General features: G+C 45.1%; 1 protein-coding gene across 1 annotated transcript in view; it reads left to right on the forward strand.

Annotated features, from left to right (window-relative positions):
* arap3 (ArfGAP with RhoGAP domain, ankyrin repeat and PH domain 3) overlaps positions 1 to 27786 on the forward strand; it is a 52232-nt gene that overhangs the window by 2159 nt on the left and 22287 nt on the right. Inside the window, exons 2-12 of the mRNA XM_038993453.1 lie at positions 19227 to 20422; positions 20536 to 20573; positions 20855 to 20937; positions 21933 to 22006; positions 22266 to 22502; positions 25034 to 25103; positions 25198 to 25318; positions 25909 to 26200; positions 26344 to 26543; positions 26984 to 27069; positions 27351 to 27533. Coding sequence (XP_038849381.1) covers positions 19308 to 20422; positions 20536 to 20573; positions 20855 to 20937; positions 21933 to 22006; positions 22266 to 22502; positions 25034 to 25103; positions 25198 to 25318; positions 25909 to 26200; positions 26344 to 26543; positions 26984 to 27069; positions 27351 to 27533 — 2499 coding nt within the window. The 5' untranslated portion in view covers positions 19227 to 19307. The remainder of the gene's footprint in view (positions 1 to 19226; positions 20423 to 20535; positions 20574 to 20854; positions 20938 to 21932; positions 22007 to 22265; positions 22503 to 25033; positions 25104 to 25197; positions 25319 to 25908; positions 26201 to 26343; positions 26544 to 26983; positions 27070 to 27350; positions 27534 to 27786) is intronic.

Raw genomic sequence — 27786 nt, forward strand, 5'->3', positions numbered from 1 at the left:
TCCCCAGATTCTCCTTCACCTGATAGCAGATGTTCTGAAAGAGCTGCAAAACCTGGACCCGTACAAATCAGCTGGACTAGACAGTCTGGACCCTCTCTTTCTAAAATTATCTGCCACCATTGTTGCAACCCCTATTAACAGTCTGTTCAACCTCTCTTTCGTATCGTCTGAGATCCCTAAAGATTGGATAGCTGCCGCGGTCATCCCCCTCTTCAAAGGGGGTGACACTCTAGACCCAAACTGTTATTGACCTATATCCATCCTACCCTGCCTTTCTAAAGTCTTCGAAAGACTAATTAATAAACAGATCACTGACTGTTTCGAATCCCACCGTACCTTCTCCGCCGTGCAATCCGGTTTCCGAGCTGGTCACTGGTGCACCTCAGCCACGCTCAAGGCACTAAACGATATAACGCCATCGATAAAAGACAGTACTGTGCAGCCGTCTTCATCGACCTGGCCAAGGCTTTCGACTCTGTCAATCACCGTATTCTTATCAGCAGACTCAACAGCCTTGGTTTCTCAAATAACTGCCTCGCCTGGTTCACCAACTACTTCTCAGATTGAGTTCAGTGTGTTAAATTGGAGGGCCTGTTGTCCGGACCTCTGGCAGTCTCTATGGGGGTACCACAGGGTTCAATTCTCGGGCCGACTCAATTCTCGGGCCGACGATGTCGCTCTTGCTGCCGGTGATTCCCTGATCCACCTCTACGCAGACGACACCATTCTGTATACATCTGACCCTTCTTTGGACACTGTGTTAACAAACCTCCAAACGAGCTTCAATGACATACAGCACTCCTTCCATGGCCTCCAACTTCTCTTAAACGCTAGTAAAACTAAATGCATGCTTTTCAAACGTTCGCTGCCCGCACCCGCCCGCCCGACTAGCATCACTACTCTGGACGGTTCTGACTTAGAATATGTGGACAACTACAAATACCTAGGTTTCTGGCTAGACTATAAACTCTCCTTCCAGACTCATATTAAACATCTCCAATCCAAAATTAAATCTAGAATCGGCTTCCTATTTCGCAACAAAGCCTTCTTCACTCACGCCGCCAAACATACCCTCGTAAAACTGACTATCATACCGATCCTCGACTTTGGCGATGTCATTTACAAAATAGCCTCCAACACTACTCAGACTGCATCCAGTTTGCTATCAGTGCCATCCGTTTTGTCACCAAAGCCCCATATACCACCCACCACTGCGACCTGTATTCTCTCGTCGGCTGGCCCTTGATACATATTCGTCGCCAGACCCACTGGCTCCAGGTCATCTATAAGTCTTTGCTAGGTAAAGCTCTGCCTTATCTCAGCTCACTGGTCACGATAACAACACCCACCCGTAACACGCGCTCCAGCAGGTATATTTCACTGGTCATCCCCAAAGCCAACACCTCCTTTGGCGGCTTTTCCTTCCAGTTCTCTGCTGCCAATAACTGGAACGAATTGCAAAAATCGCTGAAGCTGGAGACTTATATATCCCTCACTAACTTTAAACATCAGCTAACCGATCGCTGCAGCTGTACATAGCCCATCTGTAAATAGCCCATCCAATCTACCTACCTCATCCCCATATTGTTTTTATTTACTTTTCTTCTCTTTTGCACACCAGTATTTCTACTTGCACATCATCATCTGCACATTTATCACTCCAGTGTTAATTTGCTAAATTGTAATTACTTAGCTACTATGGTCTATTTATTGCCTTACCTCCTCACGCCATTTGCACAACCTGTATATAGACTTTCTTTTTTCTATTGTTATTGACTGTACGCTTGTTTATCCCATGTGTAACTCTGTGTTGTTGTTTGTGTCGCACTGCTTTGCTTTATCTTGACCAGGTCGCAGTTGTAAATGAGAACTTGTTCTCAACTAGCCTACCTGGTTAAATAAAGGTGAAATAAATAAAAAATTGCATATTTCTAGTTTTGTGTACTTATTCAGGATATATCACCATGGAAAGAATGTATATTCGTTATTCATAATTATGCATTTTCTAGTTCAACAACCCATATATTTATTTTCAAACTCAAGGTGTCATGTCTGCATAAAGAATGGGGTGTCAGCTATCTTTTGAGTCTTAATTCGGGGGCAGATATTTAAAAAATTTTTGGAAAACGTGGTCTTTTTACAGTGAAGAATCTGAGCCAAAGCAAAATTCCGTTACCTTGGAATTGCCCTCCAGAGCCGCCATGCAAATATACATTAAAGGGGGCACATTCTAATGACTACAGGAAACTTTGCAGTATTTTGTTTTTTAATGTATTGTCTCTTACATTGTTAGCCCAGAAAATCATTTTTACAAGCATTTCGCTACACTCACAAGCATTTCGCTACACTCACAAGCATTTCGCTACACTCACAAGCATTTCGCTACACTCACAAGCATTTCGCTACACTCAACAATAACATCTGCTAACCATGTGTATGGGACTAATAACATGTGATTTTGAGGGAGAGAAGGGGTGGATTTGACAGCATTGGACTGATTGTCATGTGACTGATGCTAACTGTAGTCAAATCAAATTGTATTTGTCACATGCGCCGAATACAACAGGTGTACACCTTAGGGAAATGCTTACTTACAAGCCCTTAACCAACAATGCAGTTTTAAGAAAATACCTTAAAAAAAAGTAAGAGATAAAACTAACAAATAATAAAGAGCAGCAGTAAAATAACAATGGTGTACAGTAAGTAATGTAGATTGCTTTATGCGTCAGAAAGAGATACTTAGGCCTGTCATCTAGGTGTACAGATTTATGTCTTGTACTGCCGTCTCTCCTCCTTCGTAGAGCGACAGGGAGGACACAGATGAACTCCTGATTTATGTTGCGCTGTAATGACTTTCTGAGAGTTTGTCTGTGTTTTTTTTTACTGCTCTAAGTGGTCGATCTAACCATGTGTGTACAGAAGAAGCTCCTTGCACACTGTCCTAATGTTGTTTTTCCCAAGGAAGAGGGACAGCGTGTGCTGGACTTTAAACACTGTCTCAGTCAGATGTCTTCATGAGAGAGAGCGAGAGAGAGACTAAAATGTGACTGAGCTTGTTAGCTAGTTAGTACACAGGCCTGCACTGTCATCCAGGCAGCGTGGAGGCCATAGCTAGCCTAGCGCTGAACAATGACATATTGTGTCTCCCAATAGTGCTTCACTGTTATTTATCTACAGCCTACCCCCAACCAGCCAGCCAGCATCCTGTATGTAACCCAGAGGCCTGCCTGGGTCCTCCCACCATCCTCCTCCGTTTGGAAAATAACTTTTGACTTTACCTCTTGTCCGCTTCCGCTAATTGTTTGACTTGATTTACAAGTGGAGAGTTGGAGTTGGGGACATTACGTATCTGGAAGATCATGTTTGAATGGGTTATTTCCAGATGAATTTAGAGCAGCGGTTCCCAAACTAGGGGTATGATATGAAAATGGGGATGCAGGAGAATTTCCCAAATGCTGAAAGAAGAAATCTGTATACTTACAGTACCAGTCAAAGGTTTGGACACACCTACTCATTCAAGGTTTTTTCTTTATTTTGACTATTTTCTATAAAATAATAGTGAAGACATCAAAACTATGGAATAACACATATGGAATCATGTAGTAACCAAAAAAAGTGTTAAATAAATCAAAATACATTTTATATTTGAGATTCTTCAAAGTAGCCGCCCTTTGCCATGATGGCAGATTTGCACACTCTTGGCATTCTCTCAACAAGCTTCATGTGGAAAGCTTTTCCAACAGTCTTGAAGGAGTTCCCACATATGCTGAGCACTTGTTGGCTGTGTTTCCTTCACTCTGCAATCCAACTCATCCCAAACCATTTCAATTGGGTTGAGGTTGGGTGATTGTGGTGGCCAGGTCATCTGATGCAGCACTCCATCACTCTCCTTCTTGGTCAAATAGCCCTTACACAGCCTGGAGGTGTGTGTTGGGTCATTGTCCTGTTGAAAAACAAATGATAGTCCCACTAAGTGCAAACCAGATGGGATGGCGTATTGCTGCAGAATGCTGTAGTAGCCATACTGTCTAAGTGTGCCTTGAATCCTAAATAAATCACAGACAGTGTCACCAGCAAAGCACCCCCACACCATCACACCTCCTCCTCCATGCTTCACGGTGGGAACCACACATGCGGAGATAATCCGTTCACCTACTCTTGCGTCTCACAAAGACACGGCGGTTGTAACTCAAAATGTCAATTTTGGACTCATCAGACAGAAGGACATATTTCCACCAGTCTAATGTCCATTGCTCGTGTTTCTTGGCCCAAGCAAGTCTCTTCTTCTTATTGGTGTCCTTTAGTAGTGGTTTCTTTGCAGAAATTCGACCATGAAGGCCTGATGCACGCAGTCTCCTCTGAACAGTTGATGTTGAGATGTGTGTGTTACTTAAACTGTAGTATTTATCTGGGCTGAAATCTGAGGTGGAGATAATTGCACATTTCTGAGGCTGGTAATTCTAACGAACTTATCCTCCACTGCAGAGTTAACTCTGGGTCTTCCATTCCTGTGGTGTTCCTCATGAGATCCAGTTTCATCATAGTGCTTGATGGTTTTTGCGACTGCACTTGAAGAAACTTTAAAAGTTTTTGAAATGTTCCGGATTGACTGACTTCCAGATCTTAAAGTAATGATGGACTGTCATTTCTCTTTGCTTATTTGAGCTGTTCTTGCCATAATATGGACTTAGCCCTATTTGGTAAAATACCATCTGTATATCAACCCTACCTGGTCACAACACAACTGATTGGCTCAAACACATTAAGAATGAAAGAAATTCCACAAATTAAGACGAGTGAGTTGGTGTGTCCAAACTTTTGACTGGTACTGTATATATATACAGTGCATACGGAAAGTATTCAGACCCCTTGACTTTTTCCCCATTTTTGTTACGTTACAGCCTTATTCTAAAATTGGATTAAATCATCCCCCCCCCCCCCCAATCTACACATAATAACCCACAATGACAAAGCAAAACCAGGTTTAGACGTTTTTGCAAATGTGTATATGAAAAAATATTTTTTTAAATGATATAACATTTACATAAGTATTCAGACTCTTTACTCAGTACTTTGTTGAAGCACCTTCGGCAGCGATTACAGCCTTGAGTCTTCTTGGGTATGATGCTACACGCTTGGCACACCTGTATTTGGGCAGTGGTGGAAAAAGTACCCAATTGTCATGCTTGAGTTAAAGTACAGATACCTTAACAGAAAATGACTCATGTAGTATTTGGGTGACTTTTTTACTTGAGTAAAAGTATTTGGTTCTAAATATACTTAAGTATCAAAAGTAAATGGAATTGGTCAAATATAGTTAAGTACCAAAAAGAAAAGTATAAATAATTTCAAATTCCTTATATTAAGCAAAGCAGAAGGCACTATTTTCTTTCTTTTTAAAATGTACAGATAGCCAGGGGTACACTCCAGCACTCAAACATAATTTACAAATGATGCATTTTGTGTTTAGTGAGTCTGCCAGATCAGAGGCAGTAGGGATGACCATGTGTTCTGTTGATAAGTATGTGAGTAGGACCATTTTCCTGTCCTGCTAAACACTCAACATGTAACGAGTACTTTTGGGTGTCAGGGAAAATGTATGGAGTAAAAAGTACATTATTTTCTTTAGGAATGTAGTAAAGTAAAAGTTGTCAAAAATATAAATAGTACAGACCCCAAAAAACGACTTTAGTACTTTAAAGTATTTTTACTTAGGTACTTTACACCACTGTATTTAGGGAGTTTCTCCCATTCTTCTCTGCAGATCCTCTCAAGCTCTTACAGGTTGGATGGGAAGCGTCGCTGCACAACTATTTTCAGGTCTCTCCAGAGATATTCGATCGGGTTCAAGTCCGGGCTCTGGTTGGGCCACTCAAGGACATTCAGAGACTTGTCCCGAAGCCATTCCTGCATTGTCTTGGCTGTGCACTTAGGGTCGTTGCCCTGTTGGAAGGTGAACCTTCACCCCAGTCTGAGGTCTTGAGCGCTCTGGAGCAGGTTTTCATCAAGGATCTCTCTGTACTTTGCTCTGTTCATCTTTCCCTCGATCCCGACTAGTCTCCCAGTCCCTGCTGCTGAAAAACATCCCCACAGCATGATGCTGCCACCACCATGCTTCACCATAGGGATGGTGCCAGATTTCCTCCAGACGTGACACTTGGCATTCAGGCCAAAAAGTTCAATCTTGGTTTCATCAGATCAGAGAATCTTGTTTCTCAGGGTCTGAGAGTCTCGGAGCTCTACCGACAATTCCTTCGACCTCATGGCTTAGTGCATGTCAGAGAAAAAAACATCTACTGTGGGACCTTATATAGACAGGTGTGTGCCTTTCGAAATCATGTCCAATCAATTGAATTTACCACAGGTGGACTCCAATCAAGTTGTAGAAACATCTCAAGGATAATCAATGGAAACAGGATGCACCTGAGCTAAATTTCGAGTCTCATAGCAAAGGGTCTGAATAATTATGTAAATCTTTTTTTAAATATATTTAATCCATTTTAGAATAAGGCTGTAATGTAACAAAATGTGGAAAAGGGGAAGGGGTCTGAATACTTTCCCAATGCACTGTATACTGCATTATAATATTGTCTATATCGCAGTCATTATAATGTGGTTACCCTTAAATCTAAATAAAACATTTTCCAATCTAAAAGATAAATTTAAACCAGAGAGTGCCCTTAAGATCACGGGGAAAAGGCCACACTTGAATCATTCCCACGGTGAATGACTAGGCCCGCTTCGCTACGAAACCACACAATATTGCAGAGACTTTGACATTACCGGGCGGCTGCAATTGACATGGTAAAAACAATGTGTGGGGAGGCAGAGGCACAGAAACTCACATCAATACCTTTGTTTTTAGATAACACTGTTCAACAAAGAATTGATGCTATTGCTATCAACCAAGAGGAAACTGACTGAACCACTCAACTCCCCAGCTCATGCTCTCCAAATGGACGGTAGCTGTGAGGGCCAAGATGCTCATGCATTGACTTCTGTTCGCTATACATGTCTGGGGGTTCTATTCACGAGGACGTATTGTTCTGTCTCACGATTCACGAGCATGAAACGGCACAGGGGATGTTCAGTGGGCTGTATTGATGAAAAACAGATTCCATATGGGATGTTCAGTGGGCTGCGTGGCCGTATTGATGAAAAACAGATTCCATATGGGATCGAATGGTGGGCTTTTGCACAGATGGGGCTCCATCTAGGGCGGGTTGGAGGGCAGGACTCTGCACTCTAGTTATGAATATGTCTCCATCTGCCATATACACCCACTGTAGTGGATACACCCACTGTAATGGATACACCCACTGTAGTGGATACACCCACTGTAGTGGATACACCCACCGTAGTGGATACACCCACTGTAGTGGATACACCCACTATAGTGGATACACCCACTGTGATGGATACACCCACTGTAATGGATACACCCACTGTAATGATACACCCACTGTAGTGGATACACCCACTGTAATGGATACACTCACTGTAGTGGATACACCCACTGTGATGGATACACCCACTGTAATGGATACACCCACTGTAATGTTACACCCACTGTAGTGGATACACCCACTGTAATGATACACCCACTGTAGTGGATACACCCACTGTAGTGGATACACCCACTGTAATGATACACCCACTGTAATGATACACCCACTGTAATGATACACCCACTGTAATGTTACACCCACTGTAGTGGATACACCCACTGTAGTGGATACACCCACTGTAATGATACACCCACTGTAATGATACACCCACTGTAATGATACACCCACTGTGATGGATACACCCACTGTAATGATACACCCACTGTAGTGGATACACCCACTGTAATGTTACACCCACTGTAGTGGATACACCCACTGTAGTGGATACACCCACTGTAATGATACACCCACTGTAATGATACACCCACTGTAATGATACACCCACTGTAATGATACACCCACTGTAGTGGATACACCCACTGTAATGATACACCCACTGTAATGATACACCCACTGTAATGATACACCCACTGTAATGATACACCCACTGTGATGGATACACCCACTGTAATGGATACACCCACTGTAATGGATACACCCACTGTAGTGGATACACCCACTGTAATGATACACCCACTGTAGTGGATACACCCACTGTAGTGGATACACCCACTGTAGTGGATACACCCACTGTAGTGGATACACCCACTGTAATGTTACACCCACTGTAGTGGATACACCCACTGTAATGATACACCCACTGTAGTGGATACACCCACTGTAGTGGATACACCCACTGTAATGATACACCCACTGTAGTGGATACACCCACTGTAATGGATACACTCACTGTAGTGGATACACCCACTGTGATGGATACACCCACTGTAATGGATACACTCACTGTAATGATACACCCACTGTAATGGATACACCCACTGTAATGGATACACCCACTGTAGTGGATACACCCACTGTAGTGGATACACCCACTGTGGTGGATACACTCACTGTAGTGGATACACCCACTGTGATGGATACACCCACTGTGATGGATACACCCACTGTGATGGATACACCCACTGTAGTGGATACACCCACTGTAGTGGATACACCCACTGTAGTGGATACACTCACTGTAGTGGATACACTCACTGTAGTGGATACACTCACTGTAGTGGATACACTCACTGTAGTGGATACACTCACTGTAGTGGATACACCCACTGTGATGGATACACCCACTGTGGTGGATACACCCACTGTGGTGGATACACCCACTGTGGTGGATACACCGAGAGCAACTGGCTGTCAGGGAAAATATATGGAGTAAAAAGTAAATTTTCTTTAGGAATTTAGTTAAATAAAAGTAAAAATTGGCAAAAAATATAAATGGTAAAGTACATATATATATATATATATATATATATATATATATAAATAAAAAACTTAAGTAAAAATACTACTCAAGTACTTTACACCACTAGCAGCACCCAAGGGGCTTGAATTTTCGAGCTCTATCCTTAGACTTGGCGGTGACCTAGTGTCCCCATGAGTGACAGAACACTGAGCCAATCACGGTGCAACTAGAGAACATTACCAAACCCTACGCTCTGTTTTTGCTGGCTGCCCCACCTCCACAGAAAGCACTGAGCTAGGCTGAAACACCTGCATTTTGGAGCTGCCTTACTCAAGAAAGTAAAAAAGAGACCATGTTTGTATGCAGCTTTATCAACTCAATGATAAAAAAAAAAAAAAAACTTTACTTCGTTTTCAAACTGATATGTGACCCCTATTAATGCCAAAATAACATGGAAAACGGGCAACAAACATGGCCTTTTTTTTCTTTTTTTTGCTAAACAGGTGGGGCTCACGTGGGAATAATCTTTTTGAACGGTTATCCAACTCGGAAACGTAGTGGTGCTCATCGGCCTTTGGAGATAAACATTACAAAACAAGTTGGAAATTGCAAATTCAACAATAAGGGTTTTGGAAGGAATTGGTGTCTAACTGCAAGCGTTGCAAAGCAATCACTATTTTGCTTCCCCTGCTATTCGGTGGAGAGGGTGTGTGGTCCAACTCTGGGTTTAAGAGTCTCTTTTCCAAGCTTAAAATGATAAACATTTACACGCAACACCATGGGCCAGAAAAGGTTGAATACTTTGGCCATGCTGTCAATCCAGCCTGACTTCTGCGCATTCAAGACAACTTGGAACTCTGAAAATCATTTAGGTCTGATGGGAAATATCTTTTTGAACAGTAATCCAACTGGGAATTCCAACTCTGGAACTCTGGCCTCTTTCTAGAGCTCTGACTTTCTGACCTAAAGATCACTAACGTCATGATTTGATCTCGTATTTTTACGAGTTCCCAGGTGTCTTGAAAGCACCATAAAACTCGTGGTACCCATCGCCAGCTCATATCTGTGTGAAGCTGGATTCAGTTCTCTCGTCTGCATTTAAACCAAATATCCACCCAGGTAGGATGTGACAGCAGAGATGACTGTCGACCACGCCCCCTGACTTTGAGAAGCTCCGACCCGACATAAAGCCACACCCATCTCATTAGTGGTGATGAGATGCATTGCCAGACTAATATGCAATTGACTGTCACAGCCCCACATTAAAAGTATGTGATGTTGAGAAGACAACCAGAAGTACTGTTAGAATGTTTTTCAATTGACTGTCATAGCCCCAAATATATAAAAGTACATTTTTTTCACATGGTTGGGGTCGTGAGAATTTTCAGATATCAAAATGGGGTTGTGGGCCAAAAAAAGTTTGAACCCCTGAGGTTTGAACCCCTGAGGCATATTGTATCTTTTCTTTCACAATGTTGTTGAGTCCCTTTCCATGTAACTTCCTGTTTACCTAGGGTGATGTCATCATGTTTGACTAACGTCAGACTGTTAAGGGTGACAGTACGGTTGTTGTTGTTGTTGTTTACATTCAGACCACTAGAACATACCGGTGAATCAGTTACAGCCTTCTCAGTCACTGTTATTTTGCCTTCTCAGTCACTGTTATTTTGCCTTCTCAGTCACTGTTATTTTGCCTTCTCAGTCACTGTTATTTTGCCTATCAACCCACACTGCAATGAGACATGCTTGATTTTGCAAAGCATTACTTAGTGGTAACATAATGAATTGAAGTCTATGAAAAATAGTCCCGCCAATCTCTCTGTAATGTAAGTGTTGCCAGGGACTGGATTTGTGGTCAGAACTCATGGTGCCTAGCTGTTAACATGGCTTAGTTGCAATTAAGAACAAATTAATCCAGTAAGTCTGTCAAGATATTCATTTGTTCAGATGCTTTTATGTAAAGCAATTTACATTTTGTACGAGCTAATGTCAGACAGAGAGACTCCAACAAGCTCTGAGAAACGATTGACTCTGTACTGTAAACAAAGTCCTGAACAGGACAACTTGAAATAGAATTTTAGTTGGCTAAATGTAACCACATGACCACTACTGTAAATAGGGAAGGGGTTACTGTCATGACCTCTTCATGCAGACAGAAGGTCTCACTAAGACTGTTTTGTAGCTGCATGTTGTCTTGTGTGAGATGTTATGAGGTCTGTAACAATAAAAAAGGGAGGACAGTTTAGATTTGTGTGAATGATACAAACTGTCTGTCACTGGGTGTAAAAATTAAAAGCTGATTCATTGCATAATGCACTGAGAGTTTGAAATATATTTTAAAGTCACACTCTGAGATGGTTCACCCCCCCAAATAAAAGCAATGATCATGTTAATTTTGTATGACATCATTTTTTGATAAAGATCATTTGAAATCAGGGGAGGCCATTTTGTTCCTCCCTTCCCACCCCTCTTTCAGTACAGTAGCCTGACATACTGATGTTATGGGAACTGAAAATAATTCAGCTGCTGTCACAGATTACCATCATCCTACCACCTCTCCTAGCCTACAACACTTCAGTTTACTGTCATCCTACCACTAGAGGAGAGTGGGGCGTCTCTGTTTTCCTCCAGTGTATGAGGGACAGCTGTATCCTGTGTTTTATGTAGTTCTGACCGAGCCCAGATCTCTAGCCCAGATAAATACTATGGGCAGGGGAGAAGAGGAGAGAGATGAAGACTATTGAATGGGAAAGGCCTGATTTTGTTTGTTTGTTGCAGGCGAAACAGGAACTACATTCAGGTTATTTAAAACTGACTAGTCACTGTAAAAAAAAAACTCCCCATGTCTTGTCAGGAGTTGACTATTAAAGATACTGTATCTAGTGATTTAACAAAACTCCCTGTTCCTCTTCATAATCTCAGTGTTCCCTTCAGATCTCTCCTCCTCCTCTGTTAATCTCAGTGATCAGCAGCTCTCACCTTCTCTCCTGCTGAAGGCGGCCAGTATGAGAATGTCCATTTACTGCTGAGTTGCTTCATCTACAATCCTCCCCCAGCCATCACCCCTTTGGCCTTGCATGGAGGGGACTTGGAAGCAGTGTTGGGGAGTAGTGAACCACATGTAGTTCAACTAGTAGGTTATCTATATTTAGCAGTAGCTTGGTGGACATTTAACTATATTTAGCAGTAGCTTGGTGGACGTTTAACTATATTTAGCAGTAGCTTGGTGGTAGTTGAACTAAATTCTAATCTAGGTAGTGTTTTCAGTAGTTCATTACTGTTTTATCATGTAGCGGTGTAGCTAACTACTGGAACTACACACTACTGTTTAATCATGTAGTGGTGTAGCTAACTGCAGGAACTACACACTACTGTTTAACCATGTAGCGGTGTAGCTAACTACTGGAACTACACACTACTGTTTTACCATGTAGCGGTGTAGCTAACTACTGTAACTACACACTACTGTTTTACCATGTAGCGGTGTAGCTAACTACTGGAACTACACACTACTGTTTTACCATGTAGCGGTGTAGCTAACTGCAGGAACTACACACTACTGTTTTACCATGTAGAGTACAGTCCGATGCCAGCCATACTCGTATCATTTACACATTACTGAGGCATGCCGTGCTGAGCCGAACTGTACTGGGCTGGCCTTGTTATGCATCCAGTCAGGTTTGGGTTGAGTCGGGTCGGCACAATAGTGTGAAAAGGGTGGTCTCTCACCATTGAACAATAAGGAAGGAGAACTAGTCCTCAGCCTGTAGTAAGGGAGCAGGCAGCAGGGGAATGGGAGCAGGGGAATGGGGGCAGGAAGCAGGGGAATGGGAGCAGGGGAATGGGGGCAGGAAGCAGGGGAATGGGAGCAGGCAGCAGGGGAATGGGAGCAGGGGAATGGGAGCAGGCAGCAGGGGAATGGGAGCAGGCAGCAGGGGAATGGGAGCAGGGGAATGGGAGCAGGCAGCAGGGGAATGGGAGCAGGCAGCAGGGGAATGGGAGCAGGCAGCAGGGGAATGGGAGCAGGCAGCAGGGGAAGGGGAGCAGGCAGCAGGGGAAGGGGAGCAGGCAGCAGGGGAAGGGGAGCAGGCAGCAGGGGAAGGGGAGCAGGCAGCAGGGGAAGGGGAGCAGGCAGCAGGGGAATGGGAGCAGGGGAATGGGGGCAGGCAGCAGGGGAATGGGAGCAGGGGAATGGGAGCAGGCAGCAGGGGAATGGGAGCAGGCAGCAGGGGAGCAGGCAGCAGGGGAATGGGAGCAGGCAGCAGGGGAATGGCAGCAGGGGAATGGGAGCAGGCAGCAGGGGAATGGGAGCAGGGGAATGGGAGCAGGCAGCAGGGGAATGGGAGCAGGCAGCAGGGGAATGCGAGCAGCAGGGGAATGGGAGCAGGCAGCAGGGGAATGCGAGCAGCAGGGGAATGCGAGCAGGCAGCAGGGGAATGCGAGCAGGCAGCAGGGGAAGGGGAGCAGGCAGCAGGGGAAGGGGAGCAGGCAGCAGGGGAATGGGAGCAGGCAGCAGGGGAATGGGAGCAGGCAGCAGGGGAATGGGGAGCAGGCAGCAGGGGAATGGGGAGCAGGCAGCAGGGGAATGGGGGCAGGAAGCAGGGGAATGGGGGCAGGCAGCAGGGGAATGGGAGGCAAGATCCTGAAAGAGGTCTATGTGTCACATCCTTCTCTTCCTCTCTCTCCACTCTGTAGGTTAACCTTTGCCTCCAGCCCACTGATACACACAGAGAAAACACAGGGCTTCGGTTCTGTGCTGAGAGCAGACCTAGTTTCAAATACTATTTGAAATCAATTAAATAAATACTTTGAGCATTTTCTCTAGCTTTCTTCGAGAACTAGATGGACAGAGTTTACAGTTTTGGGACTGTTCTATTTGTCCATTTAGCTAGGCAATCTCAATCAAGCACATATTATGTATTTGAAAGATTGTAAATAGTATTTGAACCCAGGTCTGGTGCTGAGAGCAGGAGTGGGAGAGAGGGAGGGATGGAAATGGGTGAGAGGATATTGTCCCTCCCATCCCACTTCTCACTGCAAAAGGTGATGAATACCTGGCTGCGATGTAACCGCAACATGGCGGCTGTTATGGAACTGAATTAGCAACCTGACAGCATTATTAACCTCGATGTATCTAACAATTTGACCAGAGTACAAGGATGCAGATGAACTCCTTTCCCACATTTAAACTACCAGGAAAAAGGAAGTGTGACATACCAACGTAACACCCAGACCACAACTTCTGCTTAGGTTGCTGAATGCAAGTTATAACAGAGGAAGAGATGTGGCAAGATGAGCAATGAAGTGTGCAAATTATTGTGTGCGTACAATATGTTCAATGACGTCCCCCTCCTTCTACACAAGGCCCAATGGCGTCCCCCTCTCTCTACACAAGGCCCAATGGCGTCCTCCTCCTACACAAGGCCAATGGCGTCCCCCTCTCTCTACACAAGGCCCAATGGCGTCCCCCTCTCTCTACACAAACCACACTTTAGTTCAAAGATAGTTTCTACAGCCATCTGTAGCTCTGTTGGAAGTTTTTACATTCTGATCTGGCGCCCATAACTAATTTAATAAGAATCTGTCTTAATCTGTCCAAGGCCTCATAAATTACTATTTTCTATCCTGAACTCTATTGGAACGTGTGTGCTGTGCTGTGTACCTCCCCCTCACGAGGCTGGCAAACTGCCCCAGTCAGCCTTGAGATTCTCTTTAGTTCTGACTAGGTTCCCAAGCTGAGTCACCCACATGGACACCCACTCCAAACCTGGGTTCAAATACTATTTTAAATAATATAACTTTATCTGTGCTCGATTTGAGCTTGTTTAGCTTAATAAACCAATAAAACAGTCCCATAACTGCAAACTCTACCCATTATGGGACTCCAGGCAGGCTAGAGCAAATGGTCAAGGTATTTGAACGATTTCAAATGGTATTTGAACCCAGGTCTAACACACACACACACACACACCAGCCAGGGAAAAGTAGCCATTAAAACTTAATGCATTCCAAGCTTTTTCAGGAAGTGTTTCTACCAAGGCTTTCAAAGAGCTGTGCGCCCAAACCTGATATACAGTACAACAGCCTGCAGCTAGGAAGGGGTATCCCTGGACACTGTTTGTTGCTGCTGTTTCTCCATTACTTTTATCATTTAGATTATTTCATACATGTTGAATAACAATACACTTTCAAATGGTGCCTTGTCGTCAACTAAATGGTACACACCTTCAATGAATTTTCAGAATTCATCAAATAATTGCAGTTTTCACATGTTACCTTATTAGATTTTTCTCATGCGTCTCTGTGCTGTCTATTAATCTCTTAGATGCTACTTCCTTCTCCCTGGTCAGCTGGTGTCATAACCCCCTACTTCCTTCTTCCTGGTCTGCTGGTGCCATAACCCCCTACTTCCTTCTTCCTGGTCAGCTGGTGCCATAACCCCCTACTTCCTTCTCCCTGGTCAGCTGGTGCCATAACCCCCTACTTCCTTCTCCCTGGTCTGCTGGTGCCATAACCCCCTACTTCCTTCTCCCTGGTCAGCTGGTGCCATAACCCCCTACTTCCTTCTTCCTGGTCTGCTGGTGCCATAACCCCCTACTTCCTTCTTCCTGGTCAGCTGGTGCCATAACCCCCTACTTCCTTCTCCCTGGTCAGCTGGTGCCATAACCCCCTACTTCCTTCTTCCTGGTCAGCTGGTGCCATAACCCCCTACTTCCTTCTCCCTGGTCAGCTGGTGCCATAACCCCCTACTTCCTTCTTCCTGGTCAGCTGGTGCCATAACCCCCTACTTCCTTCTTCCTGGTCAGCTGGTGCCATAACCCCCTACTTCCTTCTCCCTGGTCAGCTGGTGCCATAACCCCCTACTTCCTTCTTCCTGGTCAGCTGGTGCCATAACCCCCTACTTCCTTCTCCCTGGTCAGCTGGTGCCATAACCCCCTACTTCCTTCTTCCTGGTCAGCTGGTGCCATAACCCCCTACTTCCTTCTTCCTGGTCAGCTGGTGCCATAACCCCCTACTTCCTTCTCCCTGGTCTGCTGGTGCCATAACCCCCTACTTCCTTCTCCCTGGTCAGCTGGTGCCATAACCCCCTACTTCCTTCTTCCTGGTCAGCTGGTGCCATAACCCCCTACTTCCTTCTTCCTGGTCAGCTGGTGCCATAACCCCCTACTTCCTTCTTCCTGGTCAGCTGGTGCCATAACCCCCTACTTCCTTCTTCCTGGTCAGCTGGTGCCATAACCCCCTACTTCCTTCTCCCTGGTCTGCTGGTGCCATAACCCCCTACTTCCTTCTTCCTGGTCTGCTGGTGCCATAACCCCCTACTTCCTTCTTCCTGGTCTGCTGGTGCCATAACCCCCTACTTCCTTCTTCCTGGTCAGCTGGTGCCATAACCCCCTACTTCCTTCTCCCTGGTCTGCTGGTGCCATAACCCCCTACTTCCTTCTCCCTGGTCTGCTGGTGCCATAACCCCTACTTCCTTCTTCCTGGTCTGCTGGTGCCATAACCCCCTACTTCCTTCTTCCTGGTCAGCTGGTGCCATAACCCCCTACTTCCTTATCCCTGGTCAGCTGGTGCCATAACCCCCTACTTCCTTCTTCCTGGTCAGCTGGTGCCATAACCCCCTACTTCCTTCTCCCTGGTCAGCTGGTGCCATAACCCCCTACTTCCTTCTCCCTGGTCAGCTGGTGCCATAACCCCCTACTTCCTTCTCCCTGGTCAGCTGGTGCCATAACCCCCTACTTCCTTCTCCCTGGTCAGCTGGTGCCATAACCCCCTACTTCCTTCTCCCTGGTCAGCTGGTGCCATAACCCCCTACTTCCTTATCCCTGGTCAGCTGGTGCCATAACCCCTACTTCCTTCTCCCTGGTCTGCTGGTGCCATAACCCCCTACTTCCTTCTCCCTGGTCAGCTGGTGCCATAACCCCCTACTTCCTTCTTCCTGGTCAGCTGGTGCCATAACCCCCTACTTCCTTTTTCCTGATCAGCTGGTGCCATAACCCCCTACTTCCTTCTCCCTGGTCTGCTGGTGCCATAACCCCCTACTTCCTTCTCCCTGGTCTGCTGGTGCCATAACCCCCTACTTCCTTCTCCATGATCAGCTGGTGCCATAACCCCCTACTTCCTGGTCAGCTGGTGCCATAACCCCCTACTTCCTTATCCCTGATCAGCTGGTGCCATAACCCCCTACTTCCTTTTTCCTGATCAGCTGGTGCCATAACCCCCTACTTCCTTTTTCCTGATCAGCTGGTGCCATAACCCCCTACTTCCTTCTCCCTGGTCAGCTGGTGCCATAACCCCCTACTTCCTTTTTCCTGATCAGCTGGTGCCATAACCCCCTACTTCCTGGTCAGCTGGTGCCATAACCCCCTACTTCCTGGTCAGCTGGTGCCATAACCCCCTACTTCCTGGTCAGCTGGTGCCATAACCCCCTACTTCCTTCTCCCTGGTCAGCTGGTGCCATAACCCCCTACTTCCTTCTCCCTGATCAGCTGGTGCCATAACCCCCTACTTCCTGGTCAGCTGGTGCCATAACCCCCTATTTCCTGGTCAGCTGGTGCCATAACCCCTACTTCCTTCTTCCTGATCAGCTGGTGCCATAACCCCCTACTTCCTTCTCCCTGGTCAGCTGGTGCCATAAGCCCTACTTCCTTCTCCCTGGTCTGCTGGTGCCATAACCCCTACTTCCTTCTTCCTGGTCAGCTGGTGCCATAACCCCCTACTTCCTTCTTCCTGGTCAGCTGGTGCCATAACCCCCTACTTCCTTCTCCCTGGTCAGCTGGTGCCATAACCCCCTACTTCCTTCTCCCTGGTCTGCTGGTGCCATAACCCCCTACTTCCTTCTCCCTGGTCTGCTGGTGCCATAACCCCCTACTTCCTTCTCCCTGGTCTGCTGGTGCCATAACCCCCTACTTCCTTCTTCCTGGTCTGCTGGTGCCATAACCCCCTACTTCCTTCTCCCTGGTCAGCTGGTGCCATAATCCCCTACTTCCTTCTTCCTGGTCAGCTGGTGCCATAACCCCCTACTTCCTTCTCCCTGGTCAGCTGGTGCCATAACCCCCTACTTCCTTCTTCCTTGTCAGCTGGTGCCATAACCCCCTACTTCCTTCTTCCTGGTCTGCTGGTGCCATAACCCCCTACTTCCTTCTTCCTGGTCAGCTGGTGCCATAACCCCTACTTCCTTCTCCCTGGTCTGCTGGTGCCATAACCCCCTACTTCCTTATCCCTGGTCTGAACAATCACGTGTCTTTGTGTGTTCAATGACATCCGTCTTTGTTCCACATCTGTGGTTTTAAGTGGCTGGCTGGAAGATGGCTGGTGACCTGCTGTGGAAAGGTCACGGTGATGCCATTTCAGTGGTGATGCCATTTCAGTCCATTTCAGTGGTGATGTCATTTCAGTCCATTTCAGTGGTGATGTCATTTCAGTCCATTTCAGTGGTGATGCCATTTCAGTGGTGATGCCATTTCAGTCCATTTCAGTGGTGATGCCATTTCAGTCCATTTCAGTAGTGATGCCATTTCAGTGGTCTTCCATTTCAGTGGTGATGCCATTTCAGTCCATTTCAGTGGTGATGCCATTTTAGTCCATTTCAGTGGTGATGGCATTTCAGTGGTGATGGCATTTCAGTGGTGATGGCATTTCAGTGGTGATGGCATTTCAGTGGTGATGCCATTTCAGTCCATTTCAGTGGTGATGCCATTTCAGTCCATTTCAGTGGTGATGCCATTTCAGTGGTGATGCCATTTCAGTCCATTTCAGTGGTGATGCCATTTCAGTCCATTTCAGTAGTGATGCCATTTCAGTGGTCTTCCATTTCAGTGGTGATGCCATTTCAGTCCATTTCAGTGGTGATGCCATTTTAGTCCATTTCAGTGGTGATGGCATTTCAGTGGTGATGGCATTTCAGTGGTGATGCCATTTCAGTCCATTTCAGTGGTGATGCCATTTCAGTGGTGATGCCATTTCAGTCCATTTCAGTGGTTATGCCATTTCAGTGGTCTTCCATTTCAGTGGTGATGCCATTTCAGTGGTGATGCCATTTTAGTCCATTTCAGTGGTGATGCCACTGGAAGTTAACATGCTATCAATAGTAGTTCAGTTGAAATAATGACATAGTGTTTTGTGATGTAATAAACATGTTTTAGTACATGTTTACAGTGTTACTCTGTGAGCATTTCACTGTGCCCGTTTACACACACTGTATCCTGTGCATATGACGAATAAACTTTGATTTGATTTGAATTGTAGTAAGGGAATGTAGTGAATTTGTTATTTTATCAGAACAATTGACCACTTGGAACACTAACTCAACATGAACCAATTATATTATTATCTAATTCTTAACAAGTTGTTCATTTCAGATGGAGAGGAGTCTCCCTGTGTAGGTCCGTGATGGACGGCGTCTTGCCCACAGCAGCTGAAGGCCCCCTCCAAGCCCATGTATGTACGCTGTTATGGCACCAATGGATGGAAACATGGACGTTGAGACCCTGTTGGCTGCGATCCACCTGGAGCGATACCTGAAGACCTTCCGCCAGTCAGGCTTCCTCTTGGCCAGGGACCTCAGCCACCTAGACAATGGAGCTCTTATCCAGCTGGGTGTAACTGCCACCGGACACAGGAAGAGAATACTGAGGCTGGTCCAGCACATTCAGAGGGCTACGAATCAGAATCAGTCGACATCGGAGCCATTAGAGCCCTTATTGGACCGTTGTCAGTCTGAGTCTGACATTAATTCCACACCCATCCAATCAGGAGGGCCGAGGTCTGACCAAGGGGGCGGAACCGGGGCCATTCCGTTTGAAGCGTTCTGGAATAGTTCTGTTCCTAACATTCCATCCATGTTGATGAACTCCGGGTCAGAACAACAGCAGCAGTACAATGGGAATGTTGTCATAAAACCGGTTCCAAAACCTAGAACGGTGTTCTACAGACACAAAACAGAACCCGCCCGGTTTCTCTCCTGTCCCGCATCACCGACACCACCAGATCCCCTGGTTCTAACCCTAACCAGGAAACCATCTCAGGAATCTCTCTGCTTCACCATATTAGAAGGTTTGGCTTCAGGAGAATTTAACACTGACACAGTGGTGGTGGGGCCTACACCTACCCATAACCCTACCACTAACCCTAACCCTGCCCCTAACCCTACACCTACCCCTGCCCTGAGACACAGCCTAAGCCTGAGAGAGAGGAGGCTGAGTAACTCCTCAGACTCTGGAGGTCCCCTGCCCCCTGTTCCCCCTCGGCTGAACCGAGGTACCCCTCCAGCCATGTTTAGTGGACCTACATCCACACCACCATCATCTGGTAGAAGGACTGAACAAAACCAGGACCAGTGTATGACAACCCCACCTCCCTCATCCCCTTGTAACTATGACGACACTGGATTCCTCTCTTTGACCACTTCCCCTCCCGGCTCCCCGATGGAGATGGTCTCCAATGAGATCTACTGTGGCACTTCACCTGGCACGGCAGCTAGTAGTGGACGGATTCCCTGCAACGCTCCTCAAACACCACCACGGTCAGAGATCCACACCACTCCTGAAGGAATTAGGTAGGTCAACGTCTGACTTTAATATCATATACCTATATAGTAGAAATATAGGCCTACGTCGAAAGAGAGTATTGTTTTGTGTATCTAATGTTTTGTTTTGTGTGTGTCTGCAGCACTTTAAGTAACAACTCTTGTGAATCGTCCCACGGAGGTAAGTCTACACATCACTTTCTGAAAGTAACCTTTGTTAACCTAACAGTAACCTAACAGATGCTTTAGTTAGACCTTATATCTATGTATCATTCAGGCCTATAAATGACGCTTGACCTGTTCATTAGAGTTTTGCATTGCTAAAACGTCACTTTTTCGCTTACACTTGAGCATACAGTCTAAATGCTTTATAACTGGTTATAATCATATATGAACCTTTTTTTAAATAATATATTATAACAAGGCTTATAATATGCCATGTAATTTCTTCCTCCACCACAGTCCCCATGGAGAACCCAGAGGAGGAGATCAGTCCCTACTGTGAAACAGTCTTCCAGACCAGACGACCACTGCACCACTCTGAGGTGAGACTGGGACTCTGAGGATCTCAAACGGCACACTATTCTCTATACGGTGCTCTACGTTTGACCAGAGCCCCGTAGGCTTTCCAGGAAAACCATCAAATGTTGTCTGAAATGGCACTAAGGGCCCAAGTAGTGCACTATATAGAGAATAGGGGGCCATATAGAGAATAGGGGCCATTTGGAACAGGACCTGAGTCTGTTATCTGGTTATAAGAACCCATCAGGACCTGAGTCTGTTATCTGGTTACAAGAACCCATCAGGACCTGAGTCTGTTATCTGGTTACAAGAACCCATCAGGACCTGAGTCTGTTATCTGGTTACAAGAACCCATCAGGACCTGAGTCTGTTATCTGGTTATAAGAACCCATCAGGACCTGAGTCTGTTATCTGGTTACAAGAACCCATCAGGACCTGAGTCTGTTATCTGGTTACAAGAACCCATCAGGACCTGAGTCTGTTATCTGGTTACAAGAACCCATCAGGACCTGAGTCTGTTATCTGGTTACAAGAACCCATCAGGACCTGAGTCTGTTATCTGGTTACAAGAACCCATCAGGACCTGAGTCTGTTATCTGGTTACAAGAACCCATCAGGACCTGAGTCTGTTATCTGGTTACAAGAACCCATCAGGACCTGAGTCTGTTATCTGGTTACAAGAACCCATCAGGACCTGAGTCTGTTATCTGGTTATAAGAACCCATCAGGACCTGAGTCTGTTATCTGGTTACAAGAACCCATCAGGACCTGAGTCTGTTATCTGGTTACAAGAACCCATCAGGACCTGAGTCTGTTATCTGGTTACAAGAACCCATCAGGACCTGAGTCTGTTATAAGAACCCATCAGGACCTGAGTCTGTTATCTGGTTATAAGAACCCATCAGGACCTGAGTCTGTTATCTGGTTACAAGAACCCATCAGAGTTATATTGTGTTTAGTGTTTGTGGTCACTTTGGCTCTCCTGACATTGATGAATGTGTTATCCATGTTCTCAAAGGCGGAAAGGACCAACAGTGAAGGAAAGGCAGGAATGACAAGAAAGGAGGAAGAGAAGCACGGAGAGGATCATGGGTAAGATTATTGTGTCTAGAGGAGTGGATAATACTACAGGCTTTCAAATTTAACATCTTCTCACACAACTCTGACTACAGCCATAGAGAAAAAATGGTCTACTGTAGATTTAAAATATTCTGTGTTCTCCATCTTTTCAATCCAATGTTGGTACCTGCTATCAGACACCGTATTCTCACACTAGAGAAACTTAAAGCGGCTGGAGTCAAGGTTATTACAAATACATCAATCAGTTACAGAGACTGTTTTTACACTGCAGGACACCCAAACTCTCCTGGGCCCAACGTCTGTCCCATGCCCTCCACAGTGAGTCCCAGGGCTACAGCACTGTAGGAGAGGCAGCACAACCCCCTCGCTGCCTCTCCTTACCCCCCAACCTGTACCCCTCGGAGCTGGATGAGGACCAGACGATATCCCCCTACGCCAGCTACACATCTCTCTCTGAGCAGACTGCTCCCATCATCTGTGGCTGGCTGGATAAGCTATCACCACAAGGGTATGCCGGGTCCTGGTCCGGGTCCGGGTCCTGGCCTGGGCTGGTGGTCCTATCATCCTTTCCTCTCTCCGTCTTCTCCTCCCTTCTGAGGAACTGTCTCTGCCTCGTGTCTGTCCTCTCAAACCGGTGTGTCTCTCTTCTTCCTTCTTTCTTCTTCTCATTGTGTTTCTCCAGTCTGTGTTTGTGTTTCTCCAGTTTGTGTTTCTCCAGTTTGTGTTTCTCCAGTTTGTGTTTCTCCAGTCTGTGTTTCTCCAGTCTGTGTTTCTCCAGTTTGTGTTTCTCCAGTTTGTGTTTCTCCAGTTTGTGTTTCTCCAGTTTGTGTTTCTCCAGTCTGTGTTTCTCCAGTCTGTGTTTCTCCAGTCTGTGTTTCTCCAGTTTGTGTTTCTCCAGTCTGTGTTTCTCCAGTCTGTGTTTCTCCAGTTTGTGTTTCTCCAGTTTGTGTTTCTCCAGTCTGTGTTTGTGTTTCTCCAGTCTGTGTTTGTGTTTCTCCAGTCTGTGTTTGTGTTTCTCCAGTCTGTTTTTGTGTTTCTCCAGTCTGTGTTTGTGTTTCTCCAGTCTGTGTTTGTGTTTCTCCAGTCTGTTTTTGCGTTTCTCCAGTCTGTGTTTCTCCAGTCTGTGTTTGTGTTTCTCCAGTTTGTGTTTCTCCAGTCTGTGTTTGTGTTTCTCCAGTCTGTGTTTGTGTTTCTCCAGTCTGTTTTTGCGTTTCTCCAGTCTGTGTTTGTGTTTCTTGCTAAATGCTAAACAGTTGATATACAGTGCCTTCAGAAATGATTCACACCTCTTGACTTTTTCCACATTTTGTTGTGTTTCAGCCTAAATTTAAAATGGATTAAATTGAGATTTTGCGTCACTGACCTACACACAATACCTCATAATGTCAAAGTGGGATTATGTTTTTATACATTTTTACTAGTTAATTAAAAGTGAAAAGCTGAAATGAGTCAATAAGTATTCAACCCCTTTGTAATGTCAAGCCTAAATAAGTTCAGGAGTAAAAATGTGCTTAACAAGTCCCATAATAAATTGCATGGACTTTACCATAACAGTGTTTAACATGATTGTTGAATGACTACATCATCTCTATACCTCACACAATTATCTGTAAGGTCCCTCAGTCGAGCAGTGAATTTCAAACACACATTCAACAACAACCAGGGAGGTTTTTCAATGCCTCGCAAAGAAGGACACCTATTGGTAGATGGGTAAAAATTTAAAAGCAAATTTTGAATATCCCTTTGAGCATGGTGAAGTTATTAATTACACTTTGGATGGAGAGTCAATACACCTAGCCACCACAAAGATACAGGTTTCCTTCTTAATTCAGTTGCCGGAGAGGAAGGAAACCGCTCTGTGATTTCACCATGAGGCCAATGGTGATATTAAAACAGTCACAGAGTTTAATGGCTGTGATAGGAGAAAACTGAGGATGGATCAACAACATTGTAGTTAACTCCACAATACTAACCTAATTGACTGAGTGAAGAGAAGGAATCCTGTACTGCACTGGTTCTCAAGCCTGGTCCTGTGTTTGCCCTAGCACTACACAGCTGATTCAAATGATCAACTCATCATGAGGCTTTCATTTGAATCATGTTTGTAGTGCTAGAGCAAAAATTAAAATGTGCACCCCTTTGGCTCCCCAGGACCAGGATTGAGAACCACTGCTGTACAGAATAAAACTATTCCAAAACATGCATCCTGTTTTGCAATAAGCCACTAAAGTAAAAATGTGGCAAAGAAATACACTTTTTGTCCTGAATACAAAGCGTTATGTTTGGGGAAAATCCAACAAAACACATCATATTTTCAAGCATGGTGGTGGCTGCATCATGTTATGGGTATAATTGTCATCGGCAAGGACTAGGGAGTTTTTTTTAGGATTCAAATAAACGTAATTGAGCTAAGCACAGGCAAAATCCTGAATGTTCCTGAGTGGCCTAGTTACAGTTTTGACTTAAATCATCTTGAAAATCTATGGCAAGACATGAACATGGCTGTCTGGCAATGATCAACAACCAACTTGACAGAGATTGAAGATTAAAAAAAAAAAAGTTAAATATTGTACAATCCAGGTGTGCAAAGCTCTTAGAGACTTACTCAGAAAAACTCAAAGCTGTAATCACTGCTAAAGGTGCTTCTGCAAAGTATTGAATCAGGGGTGTAAATACTTATGTAAATGTCCTGTATTTCTTAAAACATGTTTTCACTGTCATTATGTGTTTAGATGGGTGATCATTTAAAAAAAATATTTAATCCATTTGAAATGCCGGCTGTAACACAACAAAATGTGGAATAAGTTAAGGGGTATGAATACTTTCTGAAGGCTCTGTCTCTGCCTCATATCTGTCCTCTCAACCCTGTCTCTTTCTTCTTCCCACTGTTTCTCCAGTCTGTTTTGGTGTTTCTTGTTAAATGCTAATCAGTTCCTATGGGTCAACAGCTCTGCTTTGCTCTTGAAATGTTAGATTTCTTTTCTCTTTTTTAAAATCAGTGATATGAGAATCTGATCATTTTTATATTTGGCATTCTAGGAACTATGTATTCCAGAAACGATATGTGAAGTTTGATGGCAAAAATCTGATGTACTTCGGCAGTGAAAAGGTAGGCTCTTTTTTCCTGAATGACGGACTGTACCACATATTGATTGAGAGAACCAGGATTGTTCATCATGTGCCTCTTTACTGTTCTCTCCAAGGACCCGTACCCCAAAGGAGTGATTCCTCTGGCTGCGATACAGATGGCCCGCATGGCCAAAGACAATAAATTTGAGATAGTGACAAGTCACAGGACATTTGTCTTCCGGGCTGATAACGAAGGTAAAGAAAAAGTACTTCATTCAAATCTCACACACAAGCAACTACAGACATCAGTTGTCCCACTTCTCTACACTTCTCCCCAAAGTGTGTACTTGCAAATTCCCCCATCGTTATTTTCAAAGTATTGGATATGTGTTGTTAAATCCAAGTGTGCAAGTGCATATTTTAGGAGAATGGTGTCGGATCGGGACACAGCTATAGAGGAGTCCTCGGGGCATACAAGCAGAAACAAACCATGTGACAACCTCTATGTTGGACAAAGGTTGACCTCAGTGAGACAAGATTGTATCAGTTACTGTCAAAATCCTAGTAGAAACATCTTGTTCAGGACTTTATTTTAGGCTCCTGATTCCTCTGGTATTTACCTATTAGGAAATTATTTGGTATCAAAAGATAGTTTCTGATACAATTGGTAACTGACTGGTACAAAAGGGTAGTTGGTTTGAATCCATACGACACAAACAATAAATTCACATATTGTTCTTGTGTTATTACCACTTTACCATATACTTTCATAGTAAATACCTGGTATTTTTTTGTACTATAAAATAGTTAGTGTTACCACTATCTTTCTACCTGTCCCCTCTCAGTGCAGAGACATCAGTGGTGCAGTACCCTACAGGGGAGGGTGAAGGAACAGCTTGTGTTCGGGCGCCCTCGCTTCGGTCCTGGCAGCCACTGTCAGAGGAGTGGTCCTCTGGAGCTCAAAGGGACCAAGTCAAAAGTCTACGTGGCCATCAACACAGAGCAGGTCTGGCTGTACAAGACTGAGCAGTGTTTTAGGAATGGGATAGGAATCACGCTGATCGAGGTCAGAGGAGCTACAATCAGAGACGGCAAAGGAAAAAGCTTTGACCTCATCACTCCTTACAAAACATTCAGGTACGTATTTACCGACGTGGTAATAACACTTTTTTTTTTACACACATTTCTCTAGTTTTAGCAACAATAAAGTCTGTTCATCATGGACTTCCTACACTGCTGTTTCTGAAAAAAATATATTTTGTGATTGATTGTCCCTGTAGTTTCACAGCTGAGTCTGAGCGGGATAAGAGGGACTGGATGGAGGCTGTACAGGAGTCCATAGCAGAGACCCTGTCTGACTACGAGGTGGTTGAGAAGATTTGGTCTAACAGGTTTAATAAGCTCTGTGCTGACTGCCAAGCAGTCAACCCTGACTGGGCCTCCATAAACCTCTGTGTTGTCATCTGTAAGAACTGTGCAGGTGAGACAGCGTTTCCCCTACTATTGTATAGGTGGGGCGGGCTCCCCCTCCCTAGCTCTGTTTCCCCCCCCTGCCTAAAAGAGTGGGGTTGCAGTTTGATGCCTGAGGGCCTAGTTGGGTGTTGCTTTGGGGGACTTAGCGTCCCGCCTGGTGAGTGTGACTGATGAGATAACTAAGACACCTGGCCAACAGCTGCCAATGCTTTCAGCCCATTGTCATGAGCCACAACAGTTTAATTCTCACCTGTGTTGTTTTAGCACACCTGTGCCAGGTGAAGTGCTATGTTGCTCTAGAAGTGTTTCCAAATACAAACATCATGTCCCTCTCTTGTGGTTCTCTCTCTAGCGAGGCAGCGCCCGAGTGTCCTGTTACCAACACAATACCACTGTCTAGTGCCAGGAGAGTGATTATGGAGGTCTTTTGTCCCTTTTCCCCTGCAGGTCAACACAGAGGTCTGGGGACTATGGTGTCTAAAGTACAGAGCCTGAAACTGGACACCAGCGTGTGGAGCAACGAGATCGTACAGGTGAAAGGGAAAGGTTCTTCAGGGAAGTGGGAGGGAGAGAGTCAGGGGGAAATGCTCATGTTTATTTTAGTCAAGTGGCAAAATATTTTCCAGGATACTGAAATTAGTTTGTTTTGTTGTGTATCAAGTAGTTCTCACCACTTTTACCTCCAACAAATCCATTATATTGGAACAGTTTAAATATATTTTGTACATTTTTAAGTTGAAAGTCAGATGATAGACTGTGAATATACTAAGGCCCTCATGACTTCCAATTTTTTTTCTGTGTTTGGGTTCGTCAGCTCTTCATAATGTTGGGGAATGACCGAGCCAATGAGTTCTGGGCGGCCAGGCTATCTCCAGCTGACGAGTTAGACCGTGACGCCACACCAGACCAGCGGAAGGAGTTTATCATCCATAAGTACCGTGAGGGGCGCTACCGACACCCCCACCCCAACTTCAACACACAGGAGGAGCTGCTCAAGGTACAGGAAGACAAATTGTATAGATTTAAAATGTATAGCTGCTATAAGAGGATTCAAAGGACATGTGTTGTGGGCTCCCGAGTGGCACAGCGGTCTAAGGCACTGCATCTCAGTGCAAGAGGCGTCACTACAGTCCCTGATTTGAATCCAGGCTGTATCACAACTGGCCGTGATTGGGAGTCCCATAGTCCCCTCACACAATTGACCCAGCGTCGTCCGGGTTTGGCCCGGGGTAGGCCGTCATTGTAAATAA

Source organism: Salvelinus namaycush, chromosome 5, assembly GCF_016432855.1.
Source record: "Salvelinus namaycush isolate Seneca chromosome 5, SaNama_1.0, whole genome shotgun sequence".
Classification (NCBI taxonomy): domain Eukaryota; kingdom Metazoa; phylum Chordata; class Actinopteri; order Salmoniformes; family Salmonidae; genus Salvelinus; species Salvelinus namaycush.